Source organism: Pseudochaenichthys georgianus, chromosome 1 (genome assembly GCF_902827115.2).
Source record: "Pseudochaenichthys georgianus chromosome 1, fPseGeo1.2, whole genome shotgun sequence".
NCBI lineage: Eukaryota > Metazoa > Chordata > Actinopteri > Perciformes > Channichthyidae > Pseudochaenichthys > Pseudochaenichthys georgianus.
Window position 1 is genome coordinate 14839534 of NC_047503.1, and position 23549 is coordinate 14863082.

Sequence of the window (23549 nt, forward strand, 5' to 3'; positions counted from 1 at the left end):
GTGTAACTCAATCATGTTCTCTGTGTTTAATCGTCCAACTGATACATCTGCCATTGAGTGGCATTCAGAATTCAACCAGACAGACAACTATGATTGATCAAATAAATTATTGTTTAATTCTAAGGGTTTGGTGCTCCTGTCGAATTGCATTTGTGTGCTGATAGTTATACGTTATAAATCAAAATCACATTCATTTAAAAAAAAAAATGGGGTCCTGAAGAAAGAATTAACAGCATGCCCACATAAAATCAATCTCCTAAAATAAGACAGAAAAATAGATTATTTATACAAAATCAATATTTAATTGGATTTCACTCAGTCACATGACACACAGACGAATAAAAAACTACAAAAAGCAAACATTAAACATGGGTCAATATTTTTTACAAAATAACCTACAATACATTTCATCACACATTTGACAAATGCATTATAACTGTAATCCTGCCCAATATGTTGACATCGACAACGATTGTCTATCTATGCAACACTACACATTACATAATTAAATCAAATATCTCAGAAATATTAAAAGTATTCACTGATTAATAAATCACTTTTCTCAAAAGTTTAAAACGTGCCGATTGGCTGATATACCATGGATGTGTGATATACAGGCGCTGATACAGCCCAATACATCCACAACCACTGCATGTCCGTGTTTACCTGTAGCAAGAGATTTCATTGGTGCGTTGTTCGATCAATCTGTGAGCGGGGGCGGGTCTGTGGGCGCTGGCTGCTGTAGATTTTGAATCGCCGCCAGCAGCGTGAGAACCATCAAGCCTCCAATCCAACATGTAGTACCATCACTCTGTAGAAGACGCTTTGAATGATGAATTTGTCACGTCTTACAGATAAACCCTGTCTGAACAATGTATTGATAACTACTAACAGGTAAGAAACATTTAAGCCCATCACAACCAGTCGAGTTCAGGTTAGCTAATTATTGGCTACACTCACACAAATAATCTGCATTTCTGAGCACTTTCTTTGGGCTGATTGAATTGATCCATGTCTGTGCTTCAGTGTTTGTTTCACTCTCTACATAACTACAGTGTTAAACTACAATAATGCTACCATTAGCTACGAGTAGTTCATGAAACTCTTATGAGACTGATCCTCTTTTCTGCTAACATGCCAGACTCAAGGCTCTGCTGCTGAGAAGCTTCATGGAAAACTAGTACATCAGGTTTATCCTTGGCCTAAAACTTTACAAATAGTTTGGTTAACTTAAAACATGACAAGTAGAAAAAGTATTTAAAATAAAATTGTAAAAAAAAGATCAAATTGGAAATGAAATGGAAAACATTCCAGCAAAAATACCATCAATTGACTTTATTTCAAAAGGTTCCCACTTGTTCACATTAATAGACCAACAAATAATAATTAGATACGACATTGAAGAAATATTTAATTGGCTCCTTTAATTCCTATTAACCGGAGCAATGGTCTAAAGAAATAGACCTGTTGTCTATTCTAGTTGAACTTTTAGATGGTCAGAACATCTTGAACACTGTCAAAAACAGAAATTCTCAGATTTTATGACCCTAAGTTTTGTAGTTTGAATAGCTAACTATACGAACAATGCAAAAAAGTAATTTAACCAAACTATGGAAATGTGAAAGTAGTCAAGTAAAAGTAGTGATTCAACACTGTTTATGTTGAATATAAAAAATGGAGTCAATGAGTTTGTTTTATTCTAATGAGGAAGCTAGTGAACTGAAGTGAAATGAAATCAAAATGGAATATAATTATATATCACAGTGCAGATCTAACCAGGGAAGGAGGCCAAGCTGACACACACTCACGCACGGTTAGATATGCGCGCGGAGCATCATCCGCCCACAAACACAGGGAACAATCAGTCCTCTGATATATGCCACACAGTCTCTTCCTTCTAAGTTTCACACTGTCTCTGCCTGAACCAACAGGGCTCTGAACACTTCATCGACACTCAAGAGATGCAGATTCATGAGGAGAAAGATTACGGTAAAGTTGTTTTGGGGATAATATGTTTTTATTTGTATTAAAAGTACCTTTTTGAATGCCAGATTTGTTTATTGAGGCCGCTATAGAAGATGCATAGATTTCTAAAGCGATGGTTGCAAGGGAATTTGTAGATTTTGTAACTTTCTTTTAAAGACATATTTTCATGTAATTTTGAGCATTGATTAAAAGTTATATTCCTTATATAATTACAGTCTTAATATTTTTATAAATTATTCTGTGTGGCCATTTTTAAACCATTTGTTATGACGATTATACAATTCAAATAAAGTAAATATACTTGTAGAGCATCTGCCAGTAAGGCCATCTCAGTCAAAACAATACAGAGTAGTGATCGCAATCTGTTTTGCATGTCTTTTGCAACACAGATTGTTTCCTGCTATTCAATTGTAAAGAGGTTTCCCACTCAGCTCAGTCTAGACATCTTTTACTTTCTTCATTGGAATTTTACATTTAGGAACACTGCGTTCCAAATGTTAAGCTGCGATTGCATTAACGGTTGTAATAAAAACAAAATAACCAGAAATTGATACAGCGAGGAACTAATGTTTTCTCGCTCTCCTCCCTGGCGCAGATGAGGCAGCAGGTGTGGGGGAGATCTGACTCGGTGTGTGGGCCCGTGAGCGTGACTCAGAGCTGGAGATGAGGACTTTTATCTCTGTGGGTGGAGGCGCTGATGGAGGGGACTCCCGCGGCCTCCGCAGCAGGGTGGGCAGGATGAAGAAGCTGCTGTGGACCAGGCCCAGTAGACACATCCACACGGACACGGAGCCCGGCGTGTGGCTCACCAGATTCCAGTCACTGGACACGGATGGGCAGCTCGAGGTGAGGAAAAAACTAAAATGACTGACGTGAGGGATTCGCCTGCTTGGTTCCTTCAATGCAGTTTACTGTAACAACTTCTCTCGATGTCATTATTTTGTTGTATGGATGTCAGGCATGGACATCATGCAAAGAAGTGAAAGCATAAATACATGTCTCCATTGCAGAGCAGGACGGATGCCCACACACACAGTGAACGTAGGAGGGTTTCTCACATTTAGGAGGATTCACCATCGAAACATGGAAATATTAAAATGTGTGAGCTATTTCACCAAGAGCACGGAGGTGTTGTGATATAACCTTAAAAATGTCAACAGATTGAAATGCCAGAGGCTATATTTGTCTGTTGTATTGTAGGGAAAATACCAATTGTACGACTCTGTCTGCATGTACTTCTCATCAGCGTTAGCAACGAATCCCCATCACCAAATCCTATAGCTGTAATTTCAGTGCTGATTTATCTGTATTCCTCTTTCATTAACTGTTTGGTTTTTATTTTTTTAACAACAGTTTCCAAGAGCTCAGCACATTATCTTTACATTCCTTGTTTTGTCCATCCATCCAGAGATGTTAGATATACAGTAATTTAAAGGGGAAAAAAACAAAACTAGCAAGACAAGGCAAGGCAAGTTTATTTATATAGCACCTTTCAACACAAGGCAATTCAAAGCAGCCAATCTTTACTTTGTCAAAGCTATAGCCAGCAAATAAGTGGTCACATTATTTTATTAACTCATTGAGATTAATACTTAATCCATCGTCAGGATTTTTGGTGATTCATTTTCTGTCAATAAACAAATCGGTTAACGTTAATGCATGTTGTCCCTAAAGCAAATATTTAACATTTTGATTGATAATCAACTTTTGATACATTTTTCTAAATAATGTTTGATAAATGTACTGGTCAGCTGAGTAATCGATTTATTGACATATCTTCCCGACTAATGTGTGTCTGAAGTGACTGGGTGTGTGTGGATAGTAAAATAATTCATTCTGATTGACTGCATTCTTCTTTTTGATGGGCTTTACTGTTATATTGAGTGTACTCTGTTATGCAAGTCTTCCATCAGTTATTAGGTAAACTTGTTCTATTAACAATCTTAAGACGGAACAGCCGTCTCATCCAGTCATTGTTCGTCTCTGGGAATTTTTGCTGTCGTTCCTGTTCAGCTCCTATCATTTTTCACTCATTAGGTCATCAACAGGTAGCCTTTCAGTGACACTGACTAGTCACCTGATCAGACTCTCCAGGACAGTGGCGGTTCTAGACCAATTTGACTGGGGGGGGCCAGGCTGGGGCCAGTTATTTTCTGAGGGGGGCACAATAAATGCAGGACGAAAAAGACAGTATGCGGTGTTTTTGTCTGTCCTATAGTCCTATAGTAGGCTACACATTGGAATGATTTCTTTATTTTTTACAACACATTAAATAGATAAAGGTGTGCTGTCTCTAGCTCTCTGTCTCGCTCGCTCGCTCACAGAGGCTGTGTGCTCCTCCGTGGCGATGACGGCTTGTTAAAAAAAATAAAAAAATAAAAAAAAATTGTAAAGTGGGGGCTATTGAGGGCTTGCGAGATACCGGTAGCTGGTGATCAATGTGTTGGAGACCTCTGCTCTAATGGGCCCGACTAGAATGACAAATATCATTACTTCCGCCTATTCCATCAGCCAAGAAATAGTTTAATCATAAACTTTTTTTTTTTTTTTTCATTTTTAGGGGTGTCAGAAGTCAGTGTTAGGGGGGGCACTGGCCCCCCCTAGAACCGCCCCTGCTCCAGGAAGTGCATCATGTTTCGGCTAAAATAAGCCGTTTAACCATGTGGGGGTTTAAAAGACACACATTCAATTTGTGTGCCACTCCATTACAATGGATGGATTATTAAACAGACCAATTGAACCTAGCCCAAAATGTAATTCAAACAGGCAGAACCAGAGAAAGACTAAAACGGACCAGTGAGAAACATAAAAGGACAAAAAAGAGAGCAAAACAGCTGCAAATAGACCAATAGCACCCAACTGACACTCACAAACGCATATCAATGCAAGGCAACTGCAAAGAAAGAAAATAACAACCCAAATTAGACCACAAAGAGACCTTAACTTCACAAAGGATAACAAAAAAATAGCCACAGGTAGACACAAAGCAACATCTGAGACTAAAATGATGAATACAATACAATACAATTACTGCAACGAACAAAACTACCACAAAAACACACAAAATGGCTCCAAAAATAAACCAAAGGACCACATAGAGATGCAATGACCAGACTATAAAAGAAAAGGCTAAACAACTACATCGTGTGTAGGAGAGGTGGTGGGGCCTTTTGCATGCCTGTGCCCAGGGTCCTATTGTCCCCTGATCCGCCCATGCTCATCACCCATTCATGTGTCTAATGAGGACTAATTGAGATGTCTGCTGGCACTTCCTTTTGTTCAGCCTCTGTGCAGGGTTAGCTGGCATGGGCAAACATGGATGGTAGATTTTCAGGTCAGAGAGAGACTCATTAGATAAACAAAAAGCTCATTATTCTCTTTGACCTGAAAGCCCAGTGGACACCCTAATTCAGCTGTTTCCACAATGTGTTGCTGCCTGTCAAATTATTTCTGGATGTAATGAAATTCAGTGTTTTAGTATGACAGGCTCTTGAAGTGTATATTTCCTAATTGTGTGCTCCCTTAAAGTACATTTTTAGAAGCAGAACAGACCTGTTGTATGTGGTATGTCACACCACGCTCCTGACACCATGGGCCCATAGGCTGGAACATAAGTCAGGGGCCGTCAAGAAAAGAACTCTCCCGACTGGATTCTTTGGAGGCAGTGGCTCTGAAATGAGCTGTTCCATGTTGATGTCGGCCTGGAACCAGCTTCTTGCATCTAGCAGACAGAATATTTCCTTCATATCTTTACTGTAAAATGATCACTGTAGTTTTGATGCAACTGAAAATACACTTCCTGATGAATGAGGGGTTAAAGTTTAAAAGCTGGCGAGCCCCCTTTGTCCAGACAGAGAGCGTGAGGAAGAAGAAATTATTGAAAGTTCATCTTTCGATGTTTGCACTGTGGCCACCAGATGTCACAGTACTGTGAGATCTGTAAATCGCACTCATTTCAATCCAAACCCATAAACCAGATACAAATATAAGTTTTTAGTTTACTGTAAATTATTTGTTAATATATTTTAACTAATAGGTTTGAGCTTTTAGGTGGCTCTCTTTCATTTACTTTATGTTTTATGTAGCCCACTTTTTGTTATGAAATTCAATTTCTGCCAGTAAATGTGACAAAGAATAAGATGAAAAAAAGCCTTGTGATTAGAAAAAATATCCCGTGGGTGTAAGAATTATCAAATAGTTCAATAATATGTTTTGTGATATCTATTGTTCGTCCAAAAGCTAAATTGTTTTTTTACATTCAAAGACAATAGATTACATTCCGATGCAGATCCCACTGTTGTAAATCCATAACACATTTAAACTTCTTTATTGCATATTATTTTATTGAGTATGGAGCTGTGTTCTAATACTGATACTAATGGAAAAAAATGTTACGTCTCCTAGAATAAGATTAAAAAGAAACCCTATATTTCCTTTTAACCTTGCTTTTACTGTATTATCTCAGTATATATCAGTAAATTGAATCGTATCGTGTGTAGTGCCCAGAGATAGGGAGTCGGAGGCGGTGCAATGAAGGTACAAAGCTGGCTTTATTGAGCAGCTGAAATGCAAATGTTGTCGGGTCGCAGCCCGGGAAGACGGAGGGCACACAATATATATAGTTATACAACACATATGTCCGTGCGGAAACAATACCCCCAACCCGTAGTTCTATGAGTGAATTATGGAGTAAATTAGTGATCACTCCACGTGATGCATAATATTGTCAGATTCTGGCCAATACACAGCCCTCAAAATAATGAATTTGTTTCTCAAAGGTCATATTAAGTCTTTTAAGATATTAAGTTATTTGGAGGGTTTTTTTCTTCACAAATGTAATCTACTTTTTGATCTTTCACTTGCATAAACAGGCTGGAATAACTTGATAACAGTATCATGGTTGATAGACTCATATTTCAAATCCGCATATTAAAAGCTGATGTTTTTATTCTCCTTACCTTGATTGGTCAGTAGCTAAAGCTCCGCCCACACCTGTACGATAAGCTCCGCCCACTGAGTGACTGCTCTCTCCCTGTCCTCCTCCCTCCGTCCGACCGGTTCATCCGCAGACTCTCTGCGGCCGTTCCTCTCCGACGTCGGGGTACTACTAAACTTTGTTTAATTGTATCGGTATTAGTTCCACGAATTCTCAAACATGAAAGATACTATTCAGACCGAAGTGGACCGTCGGACGTCGTCGCTAATTCCTTAATTTCTGCGGGTTTAACGCCTGCATCAAAAGGAGTTTACAATTTTGACACAATTTTGGGATTTTTCTCTCAACAACAAACATGGGGAAATGGCAATTATCTATGGTAGGTTAAGTTAAATGTGGTCGTTATTGTTTGTGAAGGCAATTTACTTGTGTCGTTGTACAATGTCATTTTATGAAACGTTATTATTATTTATCTACGTGTGTAGTCAACTTCAGAAGGACATTATTCTCTGGTTGTCTCATATTGATATAATGGATTTATTCATGTGGATCCAGTGACTCATTTTAGTAATATTGTAGCACACTGAGTTTCAGCCATGTGGCATCAGGTTTTCTGAAGCATGCTATGCATCTGTGTTTGCATATGGGCAAAATAAAGCCTGTGGGGACAAACCACCATCATTTTTTCTACAAGTCTCATTTCAAAGCAATGACTTACTGTTGAGTGTGACAGTCACAGGTCCTCCCTTATCTTAAGTAAGTCAATTATATTTGAATTGTCTGTGATTAAAGAGAAATATAATGGGACAACTAAGAACAAATTGGTTTGAATGTTCAATGACGCATAGTTCTTACCCTCATTTCGCTATGACATATACCCTTCTTCCACTAAATGACAGTAAAAATCACTTTTTTTAATATAATATTTTGTATTATAATTCTCAAATTTTGGTTTATAATTGATCAGTTATTTTTTGTTTGTTCAAATATATCTGTCACAACATGAGAGATTCAATATTAAAAAACATATTTAAAGTAAATAATATAGTAAAAAGTACGACTAATTGAAATTCCACTTCCACTAACTATTTCGATTTTTGATTAAACATTTAGTTGAAAGCATTCTTAATGCATCATTTGTATTTTATGTTAATCTTATATTTAAGTGATGATCTTGTGTCAGTCCAAGATCTTGGATTTTGGACTGACACAAGACATTTTAAGATATTACCTTTTGACTTGAGAAAGTAATATTGGGTAGTTGCAGCTCTATAATTACTGCATACATTTTCAATTGTTACAATAGTTCAAACGGCCAGTGATGACATTTTGTAAAGCATGTGTGTGATAAATATTCTATGTGTTTCTGTTGTGAGATTCCAAGCAGATTGGAGTCATTGTAATCCTGCATATCAGATTAAAGTAGCTTCACAGAAGGCTCTATCGTTTGCATTGGTGATTTCTTTTTGCCAGATCTTGATGACCTTTGCTCTCTGCTGCAGGAATCAGGTGCAGGAGGGGGGAGGAGGAAGAGGAGGGGGCAGTGTTTGGCATCACGCTGCGCAGGGAGCCCGTGCTGCCCAGCTCGGAGCCGACGGAGCCCCCCACGGCCTTCAGCTTCGCCCACTACCACACGGTGAAGCTGCGCAGACTGAAGGCCGCCTCCCTGGAGCGTCTGATCACACACCTGGTGGCCCCCGAGCACCAGGAGCCGGACTACATGCACGTCTTCCTCTCACCTACAGGGCCTTCACCCCCACCAGCACCCTCATCGAGCTGCTGTTTCAAGATGGTGAGTCTGACTTTTGTCCATTTGAATCTACGCAGTTAAAGGGGCCCTAATATGCTTGTGCCTCTACTGGACATGTCTCCATGCTTTAATGTTCAAAAGCTCTTTATTTTTCTCATACTTCCTGGGCTGCAGCACCGCTTTTCACCCTCTGTCTGAAACCAGAGCCCAGTCTGCTCTGATTGGTTAGCTGGCCGGCTCAGTTGTGATCGGTCAACCACTTGGAGATATCCCCCGTTTGGAGATATCCAGCCTGTATACATTACCCCTCTTGAAAAGTTCATTTAATCCCTAACTTCTTGGCCTCTGCAACTCCTTATCACGTTTGATTTCTTTAATATTTCCTAAACCACGAATCAGCTTTGTTTTGTTGTATCAGCGCATGCTGCTTTTTAGAAAAGTCTGTAATGAAAATGTAAGCAGGGCATAACCAGGTTTAACTGCATTCCAGATGCACACATCAAATTGCAAAGAAGACAGCTGTTGCCTCTCTGTGCGGTTAAGGCAAGCCTCTGTTGACGTGTGTCGAGTTTCTCAAACCTCATCGACATGAAGGAAACAAAGCATTCAGGAGCATTGTTCCATTCCAGAGCGGCCACGACTACACCCTCCACACCCAGCGGGAGGCGCATTCTCCACCAGACTTGAGCTCAGATGTTAAAAACACTGAGATGAATTAGACTGAGTGAGGAATGCTGCCATGATATTTCAGGGTTTGGATTTAATACTTAAAAGAAGGTCATGTTTTCCATAATCTGAAAGAATGTACATAATGAAGCTGCAGACTGAGATCAGGTCCATATCAATTGTCTCTTTATGGTGCTCAGTTCACCTTTGCTGAATGTCTGCCTGTGTGAATTGAAACTGTGGCCATTAGTGCTGTTCAGTTGATATATTATTTGTCAAACACTCGTCCTATATCTGTGTTGCTGGTGACAAACAGGTTTTCCTGTGAGCTTTACGTAAGGCCAGCCTCAGGGCAACCTTTTGCTCTTTCAAGGATTCTGTGCAGGATGTACCATTGTGTTGCTGTCATTAATCGACCACTTAACAACTTTGATATATGGTGCAGTACATCATCGATGTTTTTTCCACTTTCACAATCTCTAATTTGCTCGTAAAGCATGAAAGAGAATAACATGCTGTACAACTTTGGCCATCTTCCTACACATACAGTCCAGGGATATATTTTCTTTAAGATCCAATAATGGATTTCTAAGGAAGACTTGAATCGGTTTACACCATAGACTGTATATATAAAGGTTTGCACTCATCACTCTATAAGGTCACAGTGTGCCACAGAATGAACCAATATACACATGTATTTTTTACAGGAGCCTTTCAGTCACCATGTTGTCCCTTCATAATGTGATGATTGTCACTGAAATGTTCTCAGCTAACATGTTATTGTGTGTTTATCTTCTCCTACAGAGAGGACTCAATCGCCAACCTGGACAACACTGTCTGCCCCCGCAGGTGAGTGCGCTCACTCCATCAGCAACGATTAGTTTGCATCTGCCTTCAGTTTGAACTGAGATTGAAGATGATTGGAGTAATGGAGTAATTACTTCATTGGAGTGTACTCCCACATTATTATATGTTTGCTACAAATATTGCCAATGTTTTCATGGCCTCATGTTGATATGTGCCTTAATGTTTCTTTATAATATAGTGTGATGGAGTAAATCATTTGTAGTCTTTGATTGTTATTGGTGTACCTGCCCGCTCAGTTTATTGCCACATATTGCCCTTTATTCTAGAGACAGAAATGAAACAGGGAGACAGGCAGCAAATGGTCCCGGCTGGATTCAGCTGAACTTTACGATGGCCCGCATTATATTGTTTATGATTAACACATTGACCTCTCGATCTTCCCCTCAGTACCTTACCCCCGGTGATCCGGCTGTGGCTGAAGGAATACGGTGAAGACTTCCACGAGCCCCCCCAGTACCCGGCCCTCCGGCTGCTGTGTGTCCACCTGCGCCATCACCTCTGCTTCAGACGCCTGGCCCGGTCTGCAGAGACTCTCCTCAAGAGGCTGCAGGATCAAGGTACGAGGGAATAGGACAAGTGATTATGATGGATTGTGGGTCATATACAATTCTGTAGCATCCCGTTTCGTTGTCATTTATGATTCGGCGCGTTTGACAGATTGCATCAAGGCTGCGTCAGAACACAGCAGAGAATCATCGCAGCAGGAGCTCAGAGATCAGGAGGACGCAGGAGACACGTCCGCTAAGGAGGAGGACAAACACAACTTTATGGACTTCCCTGTGACAGAAGTGGCGGAGCAGCTGACCCGATTGGACGCTGTAGGTTTCATTGAGAAGATAGTTTCTGTGTCAATAGAGTGGTGCAGAAAGAGTCCTAAACCTGGAAGAGTTAGCATCTTAGCACTTTGAAACCCCCTCGTCCCAAAGTGTTCACGTTTAGTTTTAGGACATAAAGTATGTCAGTAAATACCCCACTGATGAACGTCTGAAGCTTTTACGCGCAATAAAAACCAATAGTTTGCTAACATAAGTCCACCTTGGCTGAGCAGTGTTGAAGTTGAGGCATGGGACCATGACGTAGATCGCTAATAGTCTAACGTTAGCTTTTTACTTCTGGTCTGATTGCATTTTTGCTTTAACTATTTTAAAAGTGGTGTTAATATGTGGAATTCACTTTTGCTGAACAAAACGTGGAAGTATCATAAACGTGTGTTTGCCACAAACCTTATTTCCTGAAATATTCAAAAAATGCTTTTTGTACAGGAACCCTTTGCAAAGCTATCTTCTATGGCCTACACAAATACATCATCACTGCCCCACTCTGTGAGGGAGACTTTATTCAGATGATTCCACCCTCTGTTCCTCAGGAGCTGTTTGTCCGAGTGGTTCCCTTCCACTGCCTGGGCTGCGTCTGGTCCCAGCGCGACAAGAAGGAAAACCGAAACCTGGCACCCAGCGTCCGCGCCACCATCTCCCAGTTCAACGCAGTCACCAACCGTGTCATCACCTCTCTCCTCTGGACGGCCTCGCCCTGCCCTTCCACTTCCTCCCCCATCTCCCCCCCCCCCTCTGACTTCCCGTACCCCTCCACGGCCCCCAGCTCACCTCGCTGCTCACACACCAGTCCTGCACTCAGGGCACGCATCATCGAGAGGTGGATCCATATTGCTCAGGTCAGAGCCTAAACATTCAAATAATTTCATTACATCAAGCAATATAAATGAACAAAGACATAATATATATGTATTTCTTTTATTTCCTCCGTGCAGGAGTGCCATCAGCTGAAGAACTTCTCCTCTTTGAGGGCCATCCTCTCCGCCCTGCAGTCCAACGCCGTGTATCGCCTCAAGAAGACCTGGGCTGCTGTCAGCAGGTCAGCAAGCTGTTACAAGTCACTCATTACTTGAATACTGCTTGATTAAAGATCAAAATAATCGCACAGTGGGCTTCCCTAAATCGATGGTCTGTTTTTTTGAATACTGACTTCAATCTGTTTATTTTCAGGGAAGGCATGAACACCTTCGACCACCTGTGTGAGACGTTCCCTGACGAGAACTGTGTGCTAACCAGCAGAGAGATCCTGGTGGAGGTGAATTCATATTTGTTCTTTAAACAAACATTATGTTGCATCCAATTGATCAAAAAAGATCTCCAGAATGACCACTCTGCCGTATTATGAAAAGTGTGATAAACACACCTGTTCTAGATGTATTTGGATATTTTACTTGCATAATAGTAGCAATGTAACAATGTACAAATGCTTTTGAAGTAAAAGTATGAAAGAACTAGTATCAAAATATTCAAAGTAATCATGATGCGTTATGTCCTTTTTCAGAATATTTTACATAATATCATTGGATAATAATTATTGATGCTTTATCACGTAGATAACTTAATTTATACACTTTTTACTCTGCTGGATAACAGTCATGTCTAATGTTTAACCAGAATAATGTGTTTTATCAATCTGCATTTGTAACAAATCCCTTAAAGGTGGGGTATGTAATTTATTTCAGAAACACTTTTTGTTATATTCCATGGAATGCTCTTAACATCCCGATAGCAATGAATTTCTTAAGTGCTTTCACAAAAAATCCATAAAAAATGTTCATCTGTGGAAGCCGTGGCGCTGTAAAAAGCACGACCAATCATTTTAGCCGGCCCGGCTAAAATAACTGGATGGCCTACCTGCCTGTCAGCCTTCCATCGGGGCACAAACTTATCTCGTGCCCTCATTGGTCATGTGCGCGTTCGTGTGTGTTGGAGGAGGGGCTCTGTGAGGAAGTGGCAGATTTGTTCCGGCTGTGTATTTTCAAATTCTAGCGATCTCGAGCTGGTTCCTCCAAAATGACCTACCCCACCTTTAAGTAAAGGAGTCAAAACATGAACAGCAGTTAAAATGACAGTATTTGAGGAATGTAGTGGAGTAGATGCATAGTGTAGCAGAACATGGGAATACTCAAGTTAAGTACAAGTACATCTAAATTGTACTTAAGTACAGTGCATGATAAATGGTACTTTCCACCATTGAATCCCACAAACTTGTTAATATAATTAGGAAAATACTACACATGGCGTCTTACCGTTGGTTAAAGGGGCCTTATTATGGTCTCTGGGTTCCTTTCCTGTAGTGTGTTAAAGGGTTTTGTGCATGTCAATGTTTTGCAAAGTCTAAAATCCCAAATGGGAATTTCTCTTCTTTCCTATTACTGGGCCAATCTTGCGTCTTTATTACAACACTGAAATAATGTCCAGTTGACCTGCCACTCTGTGTCCTTTGTTCCCTGTGGAACACTTGATATGAATGTGTATTCAGTGAATGTTTTCAGGGACATAATAAAAAGGTAATTGTTAGCAGCCAACACAAATAAAACTTCAAATAAAATCAGTTGGTTGGGCACTCACTATTAGTAAGTGGAGACAACACCCTGTCAGCAGGTGCTCCACCCTGAAGATAACAAACGTGTGACGCATTGCAGCACACCCTGCACTGTCACGTTCATTATATTCATGGTGTGTTTATCCGTGTTGACTGGACATGTTGTTTGTTTTCTGCAGGATGGGACTCACCCAGATGGCAGTGCCACCCCGAGCTCAGTGTCCAGACACATTGTAAGTCTTCATTTGTTTCAAAATAACAACGTGCTTCCTCAAAATGTGCAGCTTTTAAATTAAATGGAAATGCAGAGGTTTATTTGTTTCTGCCTTGATCATCAATGTGACTTCCCTAAAAGTCACATTTAGCACAATTTGCTAAAATAGACTCCTCATTTTCAGTTCCCTCTTCTTTTTCAATCTGTTAACTCGATGGAAAAGTTTCCACTGGTCCAGATCCCATGACTTCTAGTTTTCAGTGAACGGCATAAAGCTGACGTCTGTGAAGTGTTTCTCACAGTTTGACAGTTTACTTAGTGAAGGTGGGGCCGTGAGTCAAATGTTTTATACCCCCATATTCCCCTGTTTGCGTAGCGATGGTCTGTGTCCATTTCTACTTTGTAGATTATTTTATATTCCTAAACATGACGTAGCTCAACATTCTGTCCTCCAAATGTTGGGTTCATTTTCATTGCATTTGCAAAAAAATTAATTATTGTAAACGGTGTGTAAATATATCATACATAATGGCAATTAGTTGATTCTGTTTTGTAATGTTTTTTTAAATACATTTTGTTTTTGTCTTTGTTTTCTATGTATCAAATGAGTTTAATAAATGAAATACTAAAACAAGTATTTTTTTTTTTTTTTTGTAACAAAAAGGAAATGAAATGAACCGTAGCCCTAAAGATATCTCTTAATATACGATTTATCATAAGCAATATAAATAGTCAGTAATGATCCTTTATATACATTTCAAACAACTACCGTAATGCTTGTATACTCAACCAAAATATCCACTGTCAATCAAATGTAAATGAAACGATAACCTTTATTATTTGTCTTACAAACGCTTGCTCGTCCCTATACCTCTAAAAACAACGATTTATTTTGGACATCTTGTACTGTTTATATCTGAACTTTGCTAGTGCTATAAACCAAATGTGTACATTTAGGGCAAGGTGAAATGTAATGTAAAAAAATCAAACGTAATGATTTGTGTCCTCAGAACTCCAGCAGTGGTGTCGTGCCGTACCTCGGCACCTACCTGACCGTTCTCACCATGCTGGATACAGCACTGACCGATACTGTGGAGGTGAACACACACACACACACACACACACACACACACACACACACACACACACACACACACTTGTTGTTATACTTTCTAACACTGTTTTTGTTTCACAGGGTGGACTAATCAACTTTGAGAAGCGCAGACGGGTAAGTGCTGCCTCCTAGTGGCGTCTTGCATAAATGCCTATAATTCCTCTATTTTATTAGTCAATTCTTCAGTAAATTCAATGTTTATATGTTCTGCCATGTTATTTGCTGTACTATAATTTAATCTGTGCTCTGTATTATGTATTTCTCTTATAGGAGTTTGAGATTCTCTCTCAGATCCGGCAGCTTCAGGCCTCCTGCTCCCACTACAGCTTTCCAGTAAACCCTCTTATCGCCGCCTGGCTGCAGGCACACACACTGCTCACAGACCAGGAGAGGTGAGAAACACACACACACTTTTACACTTGCAATACAATCAGGCTAAATGGAAGACGATTGCATCCTTTGCTAATGTATCTCTTGTTTGTCCCCTGAAGCTATGAGCTGTCTCGTGAGCTGGAGCCTCCGGTGGACCCGTGTCCCAGCTCTCCCAACTCCTGGAGCAGCCGTCTGCTCACCAAGAAATTTGCCTCGTAAGTCTGGAAAACAACCTCTAGCCTGCAACGTATATCAACAGCTGCCCTGTTATTACATCGACTACATTAATATAGATCCCATTGTTTGTAAGATGTGTCAGAACCACAACACTTGAGTTTGTTGTGTTAATGTAAGAGAAAATAGATGCAACACATTTACTGTTTGAAACACATGAGATCAACTGTATTTTTATATAAGCATATGCAGTTTAATGAGGCAATATCAAATATCCTCTAAAATTCCTAAATCTTTATATTGCTTAATTTTTATAACTTTATTTAGGTGGATATTTCAGGGGAAAAACCCCAACTAAACAGTGTTTGTATTGTTTGTGCAGGTTGCGAACATCCAGTGAAAGCTCCCTCAGGAAGACCCACGCTGACCAGATCAGTGTCTCTTCCTCTGGCTCCAGCAGTTCGGACATGGAGGACCTCTCGGCCCCTCAGCCCTCCCCCCTCAGACTCAAACTCAAGGTGAGCACCGACACCCTCCTGTGTGATATCCCAGTATAGTGTGGCATAATTAATGATATGTTCAAATAAGCAAATTATGCTTTCTCTTAATGAATATATGCTAATTTCCATAAATCTGAACAGTTGATTAAGACTGTTTTTAAACTCCTGCTATTTCGTTGTCATATCATAAAGAATACATATTTGAGGTCAACTTGTATCTTGTTTTATAGAGAGGCGAAGTCCCGCCCATCTACTTCCGCCCGATGGGACCTTATTTCGGAAAAATTATGTATTGAAGTCAATGGAGAGAGAAAGATTATCTTTCGATCCCGTTTGAATTGTGCCATGAATTACTCAATCTTAAAAAATTATTTCCATGTCAAAAAAGTCACAGTTTGTCGTAAAACTGTTGAAATATAAGACTATGAAAAATACGCAACTAGAAAGACTACAAATCCCAGACAGTGATGTCATTAACGTTACACATTACACTCGTGTTACTCACTGAAACCTCGTAAAGTCGGTCCCGCATGCTGGCTCTCACGGAACAGAATAACTCCCCTTGTGTGTACGTACAGGGAATGTCCACCAGAGTTGTTGCCCGTGAATTGAATGTTCATTTCTCGACCATAAGCCGTCTCCAAAGGCGTTTCAGAGGATTTGGCAGTACATCCAACCGGCCTCACAACCGCAGACCACGTGTAACCACACCAGCCCAGGACCTCCACATCCAGCATGTTCACCTCCAAGATCGTCTGAGACCAGCCACTCGGACAGCTGCTGCAACAATCGGTTTGCATAACCAAAGAATCTCTGCACAAACTGTCAGAAACCGTCTCAGGGAAGCTCATCTGCATGCTCGTCGTCCTCATCGGGGTCTCGACCTGACTCCGGTTCGTCGTCGTAACCGACTTGAGTGGGCAAATGACTCACATTCGATGGCGTCTGGCACGTTGGAGAGGTGTTCTCTTCACGGATGAATCCCGGTTTTCACTGTTCAGGGCAGATGGCAGACAGCGTGTGTGGCATCGTGTGGGTGAGCGGTTTTCTGATGTCAATGTTGTGAATCGAGTGGCCCATGGTGGTGGTGGGGTTATGGTATGGGCAGGCGTATGTTATGGACGACGAACACAGGTGCATTTTATTGATGGCATTGTGAATGCACAGAGATACCGTGACGAGATCCTGAGGCCCATTGTTGTGCCATTCATCCACGACCATCACCTCATGTTGCAGCATGATAATGCACGGCCCCATGTTGCAAGGATCTGTACACAATTCCTGGAGGCTGAAAACATCCCAGTTCTTGCATGGCCAGCATACTCACCGGACATGTCACCCATTGAGCATGTTTGGGATGCTCTGGATCGGCGTATACGACAGCGTGTTCCAGTTCCTGCCAATATCCAGCAACTTCGCTCAGCCATTGAAGAGGAGTGGACCAACATTCCACAGGCCACAATCAACAACCTGATCAACTCTATGCGAAGGAGATGTGTTGCACTGCGTGAGGCAAATGGTGGTCACACCAGATACTGACTGGTTTTCGGACCCCCCCCAGACCCCCCCAATAAAGCAAAACTACACGTTTCAGAGTGGCCTTTTATTGTGGCCAGCCTAAGGCACACCTGTGCAATAATCATGCTGTCTAATCAGCATCTTGATATGCCACACCTGTGAGGTGGGATGGATTATCTCGGCAAAGGAGAAGTGCTCACTATCACAGATTTTTTCAGATTTGTGAACAATATTTGAGAGAAATGGTTATTTTGTGTATATAGAAAATGTTTTAGATCTTTGAGTTCATCTCATGAAAAATGGGAGCAAAAACAAGTGTTGCATTTATATTTTTGTTCAGTGTAAGTGCTACTGAAGGGCAGATTATTGACTATGAGTATGAAATAAAACACATTTTGGGAAAACAGCCTTAAATAAATTACTATAAAAATCACCATAAAACTTATCCAGTAGTTTACTTACAATAGGAACATTTAGTTTTCGATTACGGGTTGTCTGAAATATTATATTAAAAATTGAGGCATGCTAACTTTTGGTGAATGTAGGAGAAATCCACTGACACAAAAAAGTCAGTAAAATGCACACCAACATCTTTATTTTAGACGTTTTATTACCTCTTGTCTGAAAGAAGACATGTCATGGAATCAAAATAACAAAAACGTTGAACATTGACCAGTGTTAAACTGCCTGATGGTTCGCTAATTCAAAACATAAAACAACTAAGGATATTTTAGCAGGGGTTTACCCAGTTAGTTTAAAATCTGGGGGAATAGTTTTTAAATGAGAACACATTCATATCCCCTCCTCTGTCTCCCCTCAGACGCTCTCCGGCTCTCTCCACAACGTGGCGGAGGATTTCTCCTCCAGCTCCTTGTCCTCGTCCTCCCCCAGTCTGTCCAGCTCCTCCTCACACCCCGACCTCAGCTCTTCTTCTCTGGGGCTGAGCCCCGAGTCGTCTCCTCCGGCCGCGCTGCCCGTCTACAACAAACAGGTGGCAGACTCGTGCATCGTCAGGGTCAGCGTGGAGTCTGTCAGCAATGGAAACGTCTACAAAAGCATACTGGTAGGAACAATGCTTTCATAATGAGTGTTTCTGAGGTCAGCCGGCCAGTTTATAGTCGACCAAGGCTTTCTAAAAAGCAAAACAGAAGGAAAAAACAAAAGAAGAAGAGGAAGGACTTGGTATTGCTTAATCATTTGTGTCCACCGTATTACTTGGAAAGAAAACCTAAACAAGATTATTTTAAAATAAGATTTGTGCATGATCGGAATTCTACATTTGTTTTGTATTATTTTCCTGGGACACCATGTTATTAGCACTACTTTTATGAATAAGGAAAACATTATACATAGGGATGGGTATCGTTAAGGTTTTACTACTACTTTTATCAATACCGCTTATCGGTCCGGTCCTTTAGCGGTACTTGTATCGGTTCTTTTGGAGAAGGTAAACTAACTAAACAAATTGTGAACAAAACTAACATTGCTTTTTATTAAATTAAATACATATATTTCACATCAAAAGAAACAACAATGTTTTAACAAATCGTATTAAATAATCTGATGACAGAACAGTAAACAGAATAGCTGAAACTTTAACAAAATAAATAACTCAGTTACCTCTAATTATTAACCCATGTTTGTATAATTCAGTTAGCTCCGTGTGTTGCTGCTAGCATACAGAACACCTGACGTGGAAACGTTCCTCGTGGACGGGGCTACAGAGCTGCTAGAAATACGGTCGAACCCGGTGCATTCCGCCGCCTGAATGTGGAGCACTTTTGCAAGATGTTTAGACAAATTGCTCGTGTTGCCGCCCTTACGCTAAACTGTTATTGCACTTTTGGTAACGAGCATTGTCCACATCGAGATGGGTAAAGTTTAACCACACATTGGAGCGCTTCTCTCCGCCATCCCCGCCGTGTGTTGCATGCATGTAGCAGCTGCGTGTGTGTAAACTGCCCCGCCCACTCGCACACAGACGGGAGAGAGAGAGAGAGAGAGAGAGATCTCGTCTCGATTGGAAAGATCAAAAATACAAAAAATAATCATAGACTCTTTTTGCGTATTAGAAACAGAGTTAACGACACTAAAACTGCAATATAATGTTTGTGTAGCAATAATACATATGACATCTTTTTTACATGTCTCCAGTACCGATAAAAAGACCGCTAACGTCGGAGCTCAACGGTACCACGGACTTTAATAATTCAGCCCCGGGGTCCGTTTAATACCGGGGCTCGGCACCCATCCCTATTCATCATGTAGGCTGCTACTAACAGTTTTTTTGAGTACATTTCAGTTTAATACACATACAAACATTTTAATTAATAAGATACATTAAATTCCATATTTGTATGAAAAACCAATAGATAATTATAAAAAACTTTTACTTTAAGTTAAAATAGTCACTGCTACCTCTGAAAATATAATCACTATCTTAAATGCAGGAATACCTACAATAATATGTTGTATAGATACTAACAAATTACAATTTGTTGTGTCTTTCCTGCAGCTGACCAGTCAGGACCACACGCCTCAGGTGATCCAGAGAGCTGTGGAGAAACACAACATGGAGGACGTCAGCTGCTACAGCTTCAACCTCTGCCAGATGCTCAGCAATGGCAAAGGTTAATATCTTCTTCTCAGGCTTTCCCCGTAGCAGTCTGATGTTTTCTGAGTGCAGCTATAGCTATAATACTAAGGAGCTACCTCCTTTTTAACTACGTAAACAGTGACCAGCTGCTCGCTGTTGGTCACTGTGCCGAGCGCAGTTACGAACAAAGTGACGAACGCTGTTTTGATTCCTGACCTTGAGATGTTCTATTGTCCAGAGTCTTATTCAGTCGTCTTCTAGTCAAACATTCAATGGTTTGATTTCATTTAATGTCATGTTATCTCTTTTAATAATGTAATGCAATGTCCGTATTCAGCTTTTAGAGAAAAGTGGGCAACACTTAAATTGAAGAGTCTGTCTGCTACTTTTTGTAAAATGTCAGCAGCTTTTTGGTTGAAATTCAAATGTTTCGCTTTGTGAAAATATGAAAATCTTCTTAGGTTTTTTCTCTAGTTATCTTATGTTTTCTTACTGCAGTAAGAACATGATTACTTCTAAAGCCTCCTTTTCTTTTGTACACCTAGTCTCTCTTTTTGTCGGTTACTTGGGGTCATATACAAGTCATAAGCCAAACGGCGTAGTACTCTATACAGGACCACACAGTCCTGTGCCTGCACAATTTCTACGGTACTCTCGGCAGATTTTAAACGAATAGATTTATTGTCTTTAATTCATTTTGCCTATCATATAAAAAAAAGCATTCCACATCATATGGCTCATTATGTACTGAACTACAAAGCAGCCAGATAAGCAGCATCAGACCTAAAACTGCCATAACCCCCTGAGTAATTTGAGAGCACCAACAAATAAATGTTTGTGCAAAAGCAGTTAATGTCTTGTCTAGTAAAGGAATTAAAAACCAGCTCCTTCGATGGCACTGCCTTTAATAAACTGCCATGCAGATCAAAAAATGTCATCTGAAACAGTAAATACAACTTCATTGCCTTCAATCAGGCATTCATTTATTCCAAATATCATTTAATTCTGGCATTTTCTGAAAATGACCACGATATATCATTCTGAGAAATACATGTAATCTCTAACTGAAATAGAAGCAGATAAATCAGGCTGATGAAAAATAAATTGCAACGCTTCATTCCTCTTTCCGCCTCAGAGCTCCAGATACCTGAGAAAGCCAACGTGTTTTATGCCATGTGCACCTCCGCCAACTACGACTTTGTGCTGCGTCAGCGCTGGAGGAGCCACGGGAGGCGCCTGGGCTCCTCCTTCAGTCCCGGGGCCCAACCCAGGAGTCGCCACGGCAAGTGAACAGCCTGTAGGACTATAGGAGTTATTCTAAAACACAGAGGAGCTGCTCGTCTGCAAACAGCCCAACACGTCTGAGGCCGATTGGTTCAGAGCGGATCATATCTGCTGTACAGTGATCTCAGACTCTCCCGCAACGGAGCTTGGATTAAAAAAGGAGTTTTCATGAGGACCTAGTCTGCAACGGGAAAACGTGTTATACCGGGAATTGTACTGGAAGGTTAAAAGAGTGACTTGAGAGAGAAGGAGTTTCCACAGAAGTGAGACACTGAGAAACAAATGTTGTTCTCCATCATCTGGAACATCTTAAAAACCAGATGAACCAACCAGGACCTGTGGTTGGATTGGATTATTGTGCATCATAAAGTGAGTAGTGCCTCAGGTTTGGATGGGGATCAGCTGTGGAGATACGGACGGGGGGGGGATTCTTCAGGAGAGAAAGGGGCTGCAGACTGGAATATTCTCTTCAGCCTGTATGCCACAACGAGTCTCTCATACTTTTAGTGACGCAAAGTGCTCACTGTTTGTCCAAGCGTAAACATTTCAGTTCTAACGAACACTGAATCAAATGGTGTTTGAAATCCAGGCATTGAGGTTTCATTTGCCCGGAGAGTCAGTGATAAGTATTCAGTCGTCTCCTAGTGGAGGATTTAAATGTTTGAATGTAACTTAATGTCATGTTATCACCTTAAATGATTTAATGCAATGTCAGTATTCAGCTTCTAGAGCAAACGTGGGAAACACTTTATTCGGAGAGTCTGCCTATTGAGAGTGCTTTTTAAATGTTAGTTGAAATACTACTGTTTCGCTTCATCTGGAGTTGTCTAACAGATTATCTTGAACAGACCTACATATAACCAGGATTAGTTTTGTATAGATCTGTTCATATATTATCACATTTACACTAAAGATAATCTGCTAAACATCTCCAGATAAAGCTAAGCGGTTTAAACGTTACAAATACTCTCAACTCTCCAAATAAAGTTTGTTAGTGTTTTCAGTGTCTCCGGACATAAGTGTACTTAAATGGATTTGGTATCTCAGAAGGTCAACCCAAGTTAGCATTATTCTGAATGGAGAAAGCTGACGTTTTTCTTACCGTCTGCTTTAATAAATGGAAGAAGACGTTGTTTGCGAGCATCGAGTGCTATGAAGCTCACTCGGCATGTGAATGAGATTCATCTGAAGAATGGTTCATGAACGTGAAAATGAAGTGTCTCTGTATGTGAATGAATTGTTGATGTCAGTGATGTGAAATCCTCCCAAAACTCTAAGGCAGCTTTTTCAATAGTAAAACTCAAAGCGAGTTTGAAGGTTAAGACAAATGTAATAATGGTTCACATTATGTTTAAAATGCATAGAATCAAACACACACTGGTGAAGTGTCCCCTCAGTTTTTAGCATCTGTGTGCAGATGCAATGCTGCTGTGGTTTGTTATGAGTGAGGGTCTGGCTGCTGCAATATAAAGTATGAAGGAGGGGTCCACACAGTGACTTCCTGTCTGTCTGTCTGTCTGTCTGTCTGTCTGTATTATTATTTGTATTGTTATTATTAGAAGGCATTCATGTACATTCTCTCATTTAGTATGTTTAACATGTTATCAACGTTACTGTATGAAATGTGTAATTCATGCCTACATGTCCTTATATATTTTATTTTAACAGATTTTTTAAGTTTAATCTAAGCACTTGCTCTTTATAAGTATTAATAAAGCCAATTTACTATTGATTGTTTTATTTTATTTTTTACTTCAAGTCATTTCTTAAGTCAAAATAAATGGTTGGAATCCATCAAACCCTGTTGTGGTTCATTGGAAATGTAGGTTATCGTTTTTAGTTATTATTTATTGAAATGTACATGAGCTCTGGCTTTATGTCACCAAGATGGACATAGAGAATTTAAAATCAGAATAAACATCATGGCTGTGTCCGACCACCAGTGGGAGCCAACCTCAAACACTTTGAATGCTTGGTCTGGCTTTGCTCACCGACTTAAAGGTGGGGTAGGTAAGTTTCAGAAACCGGCTCGAGATACACTTTTTGTTATATTCCATGGAATGCTCTTAACATCCCGATAGCAATGAATATCTTAAGTGCTTTGACAACAAATCCATAAAAAAATGTCATCTGTAGAAGCCGTGATACTGTAAAAAGTACAACCAATGGATGGCCTACCTGCCTGTCAGCCTTT

General features: G+C 40.3%; 1 protein-coding gene across 1 annotated transcript; it reads left to right on the plus strand.

Annotated features, from left to right (window-relative positions):
- The first annotated feature begins 740 nt into the window (after positions 1–740).
- rgl3a (ral guanine nucleotide dissociation stimulator-like 3a) lies at positions 741–23070 on the plus strand. The gene is given in 21 exon segments (XM_071204342.1): positions 741–894; positions 1932–1989; positions 2582–2832; positions 3530–3543; positions 8441–8655; positions 8658–8714; positions 10145–10187; positions 10593–10762; positions 10863–11023; positions 11572–11877; positions 11974–12077; positions 12209–12293; positions 13763–13816; positions 14808–14894; positions 14993–15025; positions 15182–15303; positions 15403–15498; positions 15840–15975; positions 18296–18538; positions 19991–20105; positions 21207–23070. Coding segments are annotated over 19 exon segments (2379 nt in total). The 5' UTR covers positions 741–894; positions 1932–1989; positions 2582–2649; the 3' UTR covers positions 21362–23070.
- The last annotated feature ends 479 nt before the right edge of the window (positions 23071–23549 follow it).